A 10,166-nucleotide genomic window follows, 5' to 3' on the forward strand; every position below is an offset into this window, starting at 1 on the left:
AAGTATTGGTTAATTATTACTTGGAGATATAATTAGGAGTTATCAGGTTATCTTATATATTCTACTCTTTAGAAGATGCTCATTCGAGGTTTGGAAGACGGACTTAGCTTAGCTAGAGAAGATTGATATTGTATGGAGTTTTGTTAACCCACTAATTTTTTTTATTCGAGTTCTAAGATGTTTTATTCTGCGTTATTTTTTTCATAACACATTATTGTAAAAGTATATATTTTATAATTAAACTATGTAGTCCAAGTTCCCACCTCCGACAATAATTGACCATTGTATCTTAAATTATGCATTTATTATTACAATAATAATCAATGAATCATAGATGTATATTTGAAAACTCCGGCCTCTTCCCTTTGGTGGGAAATTCAAAAAAAGAAAAATCAAAGAATAAAATAATTTATGTTTTCCCTTCAGCAATTGTAGAGTGCGAGGCGTGCTTCATCCATCGATTGTCATTCCCTTCGTTATATTTATACCAGCCTACATAATTAAGAAAAATAACAAAGTGACGTCATATGAAAAGCGACATCTTGCGAAAAAATGTTAAAATGCTGCACCATTGCATCTCTTCAGGCTAACGGTCGCGTTTCGCACAAGGTGACTATATATAAAAGTGAGGCAGGAAGGAAATTCTACTCTCCTGTTTTTTCCATTATTAAGAGAAGAAGGAACATTTCATGACGTCACTGTTGAGGCACATACATAGATAAATAAATTTCTTCCTCTATGGGCACATATCCTATATAGTTGTAAAGTAATAATTTTGAAATCCAGACATAATTCAAGGTGTAAGGCAACACAATTAAGTAAATAAATATAATTAAAATTAATTTATAGTTAAAACGGTAAACTTAGGACTATGCCAAAAAGTATAAAAATACTTATATTGATATTAATATCTATAAAAGTAAATCCTTTCCAATACTTTTTTCGATTGCTATGAAACTTGACGATATCCTTCTTGATACTTTAAAGAATAATAAAATCAATTTCAGAACTAATTATTTAAGAAGTCTAACATTAATTTCTTTATTAATAATAATGAACTATCGGTATGTAAGTTTATATTAGTATACTTTATGTATATTATCTAATTTGCCATTTTATTACATAATATAAGAGGGGTGAGTAAAATAATTTTGTAAATTTGTAAAAATAAGTATAAATTATAGCATACATATTTTTTTACATGCAGTCATGAATAATAAATATTAATTTGTAAATTGACCAATCTGTGTCCGAGTTTTCTCAGAGTAGTACTTGCGTTCTTCAGTTTGAGCTTTTTACTCCTATTTATTTATTTACTCTAATTCTTGTACTTGTTCCACAAAGGATATGATGACTTCTTTAGACCAGTTAGGATATAATTCAATTAGATGAATATGCAACCTTTCAAATACGTTTGGGGTTGCGTCAATTCCGTCTTCAAGGTTGCAATGAAACACTTTGAAATGTTTTTCCAAATAATTACAAAATTTTAAAACTCACGCGAGGGGATCGTAAGTCAATCATCCCTTAGAGACCAATTCAATCCAAGGGCTAGACGTTTCTTCATAAAATCCGAAGTCACATGCATTTTTCTCTAGATTAGGATAAAGGTCTTTCATTTTTTTTTGCAAATTTTTAAATTATTAGCAAAAACAAAATCCAAAAAGCCATTGCTATTCCCAAAAAATTTCTAAAATTTAATATCGAATTTTTTGGAAATTAAAATTTCCTGAAAAAAATGTCAAATATTACATTTTTCCGACAAAAATTTCAAAAATTTAATTAAACTTCAAATATTATATTTTCTACATGGAATAAACAATTCCTAGTTTTTTTTTTTTTTTTGGGGGAGGGCTACAGCCCCTCCAGACCTTTCCCTGCGGACCCCCAAAAAAACTAGGAATTGTTTATTCCATCTAGAAAATATAATATTTGAAGTTTAATTAAATTTTTGAAATTTTTGTCGGAAAAATGTAATATTTGACATTTTTTTCAGGAAATTTTAATTTCCTACAAAATTCGATATTAAATTTTAGAAATTTTTTGGGAATAGCAATGGCTTTTTGGATTTTGTTTTTCCTAATAATTTAAAAAATGGAAAAATACAAAAGCCTTTACCTTTTAACAGTTGAGGTTCGATCGTGTGTTCGTCTATTTATACTAACTAATAATTATTAATTGTATTTACGTGTATTTAAATTTTAAATGATATATTTTATTAAACTTAAAGAACCATTGCAGGGATTCTCAACCTTTTCATCACTTTGGAGATCCAATCTATATTTTTTGTGGGGAGTAGGGGAGGGCAATATTTGGTTCTAGGATTGTTTTTCTTAAACTTATAACATTTGTTGATGATGTTGATGCACGGCGGAGCCCCAGTGGGGAACAACTGGACCATAGAATGAAAAATCGTGCTTTAACAAATCAGTCTAATTGAATTCAGACTAAACGGGATATTGCTGTTTTCCAAACTCACTTATCATGTTATCAATTCTAATAATTAATAATTCTTCCTCTGACATTTGATTTTGTGTTTAATTTAGAAAAAACATTCTGTTTCGACTGCATAGTCCACAAGAATTGACAAGAAAACAATTCACACATTATTTGTGTGAGTAGGTGTACGTGTATAACGATCATCTTAGTTAGTTTATGATAAGAGACAGGAAGTGAACTTTTATCAATCACGCATCCCTTCGGAGTTCATTGTCGTCCATTTAACATAAAGTCTCTTCAACTTTACTTCAAATTACATAGCAAAGTGACTCAATATATAATGTATCTATGAATACATATTTATTATTTAACAGCAAAAATTACTTATGAAAATATCATGTGATATTATCAAGCGAATCTACATAATGTTATGATGAGAAAGCTTCAAAAATATTAAATCTGTATAAGTGAACGGTCCAGATAATATGACTCATATGTTTTAGGAATACCAAGGCCCTCGAAGAAACAGGTATACCTTTAGTTATATAATACAAATTGCATCATGGAAACGAAGGATCCATGACATAATTTTTTGTCAAATGTCTCTCTTATCAATGAATGTAGTAGCGTAGGTATTTGCAGATCGATAAGGTGGTACTCTGACATAATTGAGAGTACGTATGGAATTTGTACTCTTATAGCTAGCTGCTGATCCTCTCTTTCTTTCTTCTTCAGCTTGCTTCCATCAGTTTCACAAGGGAGTGAAGCTATCTCTCTCTAGCTCCATTTCTCTCTCCCGCTTTCTGTATGCTCTCTCTCCCTGTCTGTCTTTTTATCTATGTGTGTTTATGTACGTATCTTATTTCGTTATATATTAGCGCTAGTAGTAGTCGAGTTATTCTGCAGCTTTCAGGATTCGTGTTACTTGGGAAGGAAGCTGTCAAACACTCAAACAGAGTCGTGGGATTCCAAAAAGTAGAGGAGATCGTTGACTTCGTTAATATTAAGTTTCGTCTATTTTTGTCATATTCAAGAGTTCATCCTCCTACTCCTTACTGATCCATCATGTTGTCGATGATCAATCGCCTCTTGGATTGGTTCAAGTCCTTGTTCTGGAAAGAAGAAATGGAATTAACTCTCGTTGGACTTCAACACGCTGGGAAAACGACGTTTGTGAATGTAATTGCTTCAGGATCCTTTAATGAGGACATGATCCCCACTGTGGGCTTCAATATGCGTAAAATCACGAAGGGGAATGTGACCATCAAACTTTGGGACATTGGGGGACAACCCAGGTTCAGATCCATGTGGGAAAGATACTGTCGGGGTGTGAATGCCATCGTGTACATGGTTGATGCTGCAGATCAGGTCGCGTAGATATTTGAATACATTTCTTTAAGGACATTATTTACTCCCCTCCCCTCTTCCTCTCATTTAAAGCAACTTCAAATTTTCTAAAATTGATTTTAAGGCCCTTCAATCCGTGTGTTTCTCAAGCTGTGCATCATGGCGCAAATATCATCCACTCGACGTTGTTTCTTTTATATACAAAAATGGCTAGACTAAATCAAGTTTCCCCCCAACTTGACTTAAATTTAAGTCGAGCCTAAGTTTAAATCTGCTAAAATTTATTGATGATACGCTACTGGTTTACATTTAAGTCGAGTTGCTGCAACTTTGTTAGACTATGCTACCCAGGCTTTTGATTATTTCATTAATGCGTCATGTGTTAAAACAACAAAGAGTTTAAGAAACACACAGTGATCATCCCTTATTGATTACAATAACGAGCTGCTATATTTGTAGCAGTTTAAGTCGCAATAACGAATGATGTTGGCTGTAATTATATTTATAAACCCACATACTGATATGACTAACTTTATTTTTCTATCTGATTACTTTTAAAAAGAGTACTCCTATAACTAACATGTTCCTTATTTAATTCTTTACAGGATAAAATTGAAGCCTCAAGAAATGAGCTACACAACCTTCTGGATAAACCCCAACTTGCTGGCATACCCATCCTCGTTCTCGGCAACAAAAGAGATTTACCTAACGCCCTGGATGAGAATGGTCTTATCGAAAAAATGAACCTAAATGCGGTGCAAGATCGAGAAATCTGCTGCTACTCCGTTTCATGCAAGGAAAAAGACAATATAGATCTGACTCTCCAATGGCTTATTTCCCATTCTGGCTCTGGGAGATCCAAACAGTAGTAGTGAGAAAGTACGTAATTGTTTTTAAATAGGGAAAGTGAAAAAAAAAAAAAAAAGCATTTACAAATTTTGTCAACACTAATTGCGCTCTCTCATTTACTTACTTACTTCGTGGGTTCGTGGGTGGGTGGGGGTATGCGCCCCTCTTTATATTTTTTCTATCTATCTTAGTTCTTGATTTTCTTTTTTTGTATTTCTGCATTTCTAAAAAAAAGGAAAAAAATATGATTGCATATATAGATTGATTTTGAACACTGCTGGCATGGCCTTGCAAACTCTGCCTAAGAAGAATATCATCTCTCAAAGGAAGTAGGATTATATCGAAAGGAATTATGTCTCTACCCTCCCTTCTCTCTTTCTATTTCTTCCTAATTTCGGATTCATTCATAGTCTCGTGATAGAAAAATAATAAAATTGTTAAAAGACTAATTGTTTATTAATGTTTGGGAATTATGAATGGATTATGATGTCTCTTAATATATATATATTTATATTATTGTAATTTCTTTTTAGTTTAATTGTTCATTTATTTTTTGAATTATTATCATAATTGATTTCTGTTCTCTTTAAAAAAAATATAGATATATCATTACAATTGTGATTCAGTCAAAAATTTGCCTCGTCTCTGTGAATGCCCGAGGCTTTAATTCAACAAAATTCATTTTGTCTGGTGGTCCTCATTCTTTTTTTCCAATATTTATCTCAAACTTTACTTAAAATTATATTACTTTTTTTTGCTTGTTTTAACATTGATTTTAAATATATATATATACGTCTATATATCTTTTAAAAAAAAGAGTTAAATCATCAATTTTATATACATTTCTGTAATTAATTAATAATGATTGCCTTGCTTAATTTTTTATATATAAAGATAGAAAAATATTTGGTTGGATGTTGCTTTTTTTTATTGGAAAAATATGTCTTGAGAAATAATCTTCTTGTTTTGAGTATAATAATTCGTGGTCAAGCTACAATCGAAAAATGAGACGAATTTAAAGTACTTGATAATGTAATAATTGACTGTTCTTAGATCAGATCAGTGATTCTCAATCTTTTCATAATTGCGTAGCTTTATGAGTTTTCTTAGAGAATACACTTCTTAATGACCTTGTTGACCTCTGGAGCCCTCCCTGTAAATCACTGCAATATATTAATGCCCTTTAATTTTTGACTTTTATTATGAAAATATAACTAATATCTGGGGCACATTGTCCACTCTACTCATGTCTGACAAAACAGTTTATCTGCCAAGGTTAATAGAAATACAAGGTTAGACCATCATGTAATCAGGCTTGCTGGAATTTTCAATTTGACGTATCGTACCGACTGCTGGGCAAGATAGGTAGATTTTGACAAAACACGCAACTACTCATAGTCTAGGACGTCAATATTAAAAAGCGTGGTGGAAGTCAAACATCAATCGTACATGCGTTATAATATAACCTTGGTATCTCCTAATTTTTTCAGTTTGTGCTATAAATTATGTTTTGGGAGTTCTATAATTTTGAAACAGGGCTGCGGAGTTGGAGTAGGAAAATTTGTACAGACTTCGCCTGCAAAAATTATAATAAAAAGTCCAAATATCTTCTCAAAAATAATTTTTTTTTGGATAAAATTTCAAAAATCCTTTGTAATTCAGAAAAAATTCCCAAAACCCATATCTATTGTCAAAAAATTATATATTTTAATATTAAATTTTTCGGGAAAAAAATTCAAATATTTAAAAAAAAAAATTCTGAATTTGGGGAGCTACAGCCCTTTCAGCCTACACCCTGTGGACGCCCTTTAGTTAAGAAACACTTGTAAAATATTCTTTCCAAATCTCAAGTACCTCCTGGAGTAGCCCAAGGGGTACGCGTACCCTCATTGAGAACCACTGGCATAGGGCATAGCCACAAGCCATGCTAGTTTATTACTTAATCTTGTGTATAGTCAATGTCATCAATGAAAAGTGTAACGTAGCAGTGAGTCGTTCTTTGTATTGTTGTTCCTCAGTTACGAGTTCATAAATTGTGTTCAGAAACTTATGAATGTATTAGGAATAGATATAATATTTTGATCCATTTCATTTGTTGTTCATCTCGTTAAATATCTTATATTCCAAATATTTTGTTTATACATGGCTCAATTATTTACTACATATAACCAAGGTTGTGACCGGTTCAGGCTCAGTGGCTCTATCGATCACAGTCTCGGTTCTTTCATTTCAACTGTTTTGGTCTCGGTTCAGCTTTATCAGTCTCGGTTCTTTTATCTACAGGCTCAATTTGGTAACAAACATTTTGAAAAAGGGGGGCCGCTAGAAAATTTTGTCCCTGGAAATGATATTAGACACAAACAGGGCCGCAGTTACCTCATACGTAGTGCCTCAAGCTCCAGAAGAGGCCCCGAATACTAAGGTTGCTTAAGACAATAGTTTTCAAGCTTCGCTCGAGATGAGAGAGGGTGCAGTAGGATGGAGAATTGAGGATTACTTTCAGCATACACATACACAGTTCACATGTTTTGTATAAAGGGGACCTCAGCAAAAAATGTATTAGTATTGGAGGACCTTAGCATAGTAAAGTTTGGGAAACCCTGTCTGAGGAAATATTATAGTTGTTTTATTATAGGGCCTCGACAAGCTTAGTAGTGGACCTAGATCCCTAATCTACCACAACCTTTCCCTCTTTTATTTACACCGAATGGTACCTAAAACCACTTTTTCAGATACATAAGAACCCCTTAGCTAGTTGGAACTCAGATAAAACCGTATCACCCTGATGACGTAAAAAAATTATTAGAAAACGTTGAAATTGCACCTAAGAAAGTCATAAAATTGACTTGTTGGTTAAACCTAATTTATTTTTTATAATATATTATATATATTCTATACAGGGACAAAAGCAATAGAACTAAGACCGATCAGCAATATATTGCAGTGTCGGTTCGATTTTGTTGGTTCTGGTTTTAGCAGTTCAAGAACCGGAACCACTAGAACCGATTTACCGATGAGGGCACAACCTTGCATATAACTAATAACAACATATAGCTATAGATTAAATATATATTTATAGTCTATACACTCAAATGACTCAATAGTACATATATAGGCTATAATATATATTATTAAACAATGTGTGTTGGAGTCGGAGTGGGAGATTTTCAAAATACTGGAGTCGGAGCCCTATTTTGAACAATATTTTGTAAAAAAAAAAAAAAAAAAATTGTAACCATGCATTACTGGCCTTTACATTAACACTTGTCCAACCGTAAGAGACAGACAAATTGTCCTCTTGGACATGTTAATACAGTGTTTGTGCTGTCTGAACGAGCAGGTGGTCCTAATTCATGCAAACTAAGTTCGATTTCACATGTGTAAGGGTGATAATTTTGGTAAGAATAGAAAAGCGTGCGAGGAGGAAGGAATAAATACGCATGACATCATTGTTTAAATAGTATACATCTTCTTCTATCAATCAAGAACGTTATCATTCCCGCCTATATTATTCTATATTAATATAATATTAGATGATGATAGTCGATAGAGGACGGAATAAAATGCCTAAAATAACGTCGCCTTCTGTCTGGATTTATGAAAATGGAGGGCCAGGAATTTGGAAATACTTACCGGCCGAGAAACAGATGGCTTGTCGGATTTGTCGATATAAATGTGATTTTAGTCCCCCGTCTAGAATTAAACTATTCATAATAATCTCAATCAAATTTCTGGCCCATCACAGCTTTAGAAGGACGATTCCCTTACTTGTCTGCATTACCATCGTTGAACTGCTACGAAATGATATTAAGCTAGAGCCATTCCGATCTAAATTGACCAATTTCCTATCAGAAAATCCCAATGAATTGCAAGACCTAGCCTGTGTTGAAGATTCAATTTATAGAAATACCACCATTGTAAATTGTGAAGTTGAGATAATTTTCAGCATGTTTAGAGTCATCCCCACCAAATTACGATCAAAATTATCAGTAAAAAGTCTAAAAATATTTACTGATTTCGAAATGGAACTCTGAAGTTTGTACTATCTAACAGTAAGTATTCATATTTTTAAATCTAATCATAAAATATGATTCTATTTTAGCTAAAAATATAGAGAATTGTGATACACAACTCATAAAAGGCAAAAACAACTGCGTAAATGGTCACAACAACGGGGGTAGTAGCTTTGGATGGTTCACAACTAGTTTGTCTGATACTAGTTTTCTTCACTTATAGGCTTGGGTATGACCATTAGGTTTTCCAATATTACATAGTCAATAAATATTACTTTTTTGTCACTTAAGGATTAGCTATGGTTCATAAGCTTCAAGAAATGGTGTTCAGAAAACTCATAAAAAGGCAAAAACAACGGATTAAATGGTCACAACAATGGGGATAGTTGCATTGGGTGTAGCATTATAATTAGCAATTGTGTGTATCCTTCATGATAATAGTATGTTGTTATACAAGCATAAATAACCGGAGGAAAATCTTTTTTTGATGCTCTTAATAAGATTAATATCGCCGGGCATTACTACATAACTAGCTTTTGCTCTAAATCTTTACAATGTCATCTTAGAAAACTACATTAAGTCAAGAACGGTTGCCTGAATTGTCTTATCAGTTATAAAAGAGTCTTATTTTTATATCTAAGATAAGTAATTAAGGTTTAAAATTTGACTGCATGGATTAACTTTTCTTTTTTTTAGATAAATAGGAAATAAATGAAAGTGGGATTCTAAAAGCTGTTCGTACTAAGATTGGAAGAAGATATGGATTTAAATCTAACACTATTTTATGATTTTGACATTTACTTTATTATTAATAATTATTAAGATCTCATCGGTAGAGATATATCAATCCTGTGCACAATTGTATATGCAACTTGCACATGAGGAAAAAAGGGTGATGATATTTTTGATTAAACTCCACGTCTAGTTTGTGTTTTGCTACCTAAAATTAGGACATATTGAACTGAATTCCGATGTTAGAACAAGAAAATATTATTTTCATCAATCTATTATTTCAATATTCTGTATTTATAATTTATTGTTATTATTAGTTATATGATTCTAATTGTATAATTTTGTATATTTAACTTATATGTATGATGGTTTATTTTTTAGTATGTAGATTATATTTAATTAAAACCTTCTTTTTTAAACTTGGAACTTCAAATATATTTCGAAATACTCTTACTTTGTCGTTTTATTAGTTATTATTCTGAGAATATGGTTCATAATGAATTACAATTTCATGGAGTGTGACGTTTTCAAATCTACTGTAACGGATAAAAACAGTCTAAGTCAATTATACGTAGTATATCTTTATTAAACATTTTGCTAATAAATACTTTCGTTATACCCTCAAAAATCATAATAAAGCAGGCAGCTAATGATCACATCAGTTATTTTAAACAATGATACCATAAGTCTTTCATTCCCCCCCAACCTTACACATGTGAAACTGTCGTATTATTGTATTTCAAGTTTTGAAATTACATATCAATGTGAGTTACATTGAATTTGTTT

General features: G+C 32.0%; 1 protein-coding gene and 1 long non-coding RNA gene across 5 annotated transcripts; one reads left to right on the forward strand and one right to left on the reverse strand.

The window, feature by feature from the left end:
- Positions 1–1,069: 1,069 nt before the first annotated feature.
- LOC121130184 (uncharacterized) lies at positions 1,070–2,557 on the reverse strand. Its single transcript, XR_005868617.2, has 3 exons — positions 2,119–2,557; positions 1,501–1,594; positions 1,070–1,435 (listed from the first exon to the last, which is right to left on the reverse strand). It is a non-coding gene; the product is annotated as an uncharacterized lncRNA (long non-coding RNA).
- Positions 2,558–2,574: 17 nt separating this feature from the next.
- Positions 2,575–5,250, forward strand: LOC121130183 (ADP-ribosylation factor-like protein 8B-A). Of its 4 annotated transcripts, none has more exons than XM_040725942.2 (4): positions 2,575–3,113; positions 3,175–3,289; positions 3,346–3,807; positions 4,392–5,250. In XM_040725942.2, the coding sequence occupies exons 3-4, from the start codon at positions 3,505–3,507 to the stop codon at positions 4,653–4,655; spliced, it is 567 nt and encodes a 188-aa protein (XP_040581876.1). In that variant the 5' UTR covers positions 2,575–3,113; positions 3,175–3,289; positions 3,346–3,504; the 3' UTR covers positions 4,656–5,250. The 4 variants fall into 4 exon arrangements, with proteins under 4 accessions (XP_040581876.1, XP_071749789.1, XP_040581875.1 ...); XM_071893688.1 differs by having other exon boundaries at positions 2,674–2,968; XM_040725941.2 differs by having other exon boundaries at positions 3,065–3,289.
- Positions 5,251–10,166: the final 4,916 nt, after the last annotated feature.

Source organism: Lepeophtheirus salmonis, chromosome Z (assembly GCF_016086655.4).
Source record: "Lepeophtheirus salmonis chromosome Z, UVic_Lsal_1.4, whole genome shotgun sequence".
Classification (NCBI taxonomy): Eukaryota; Metazoa; Arthropoda; class Copepoda; order Siphonostomatoida; family Caligidae; genus Lepeophtheirus; species Lepeophtheirus salmonis.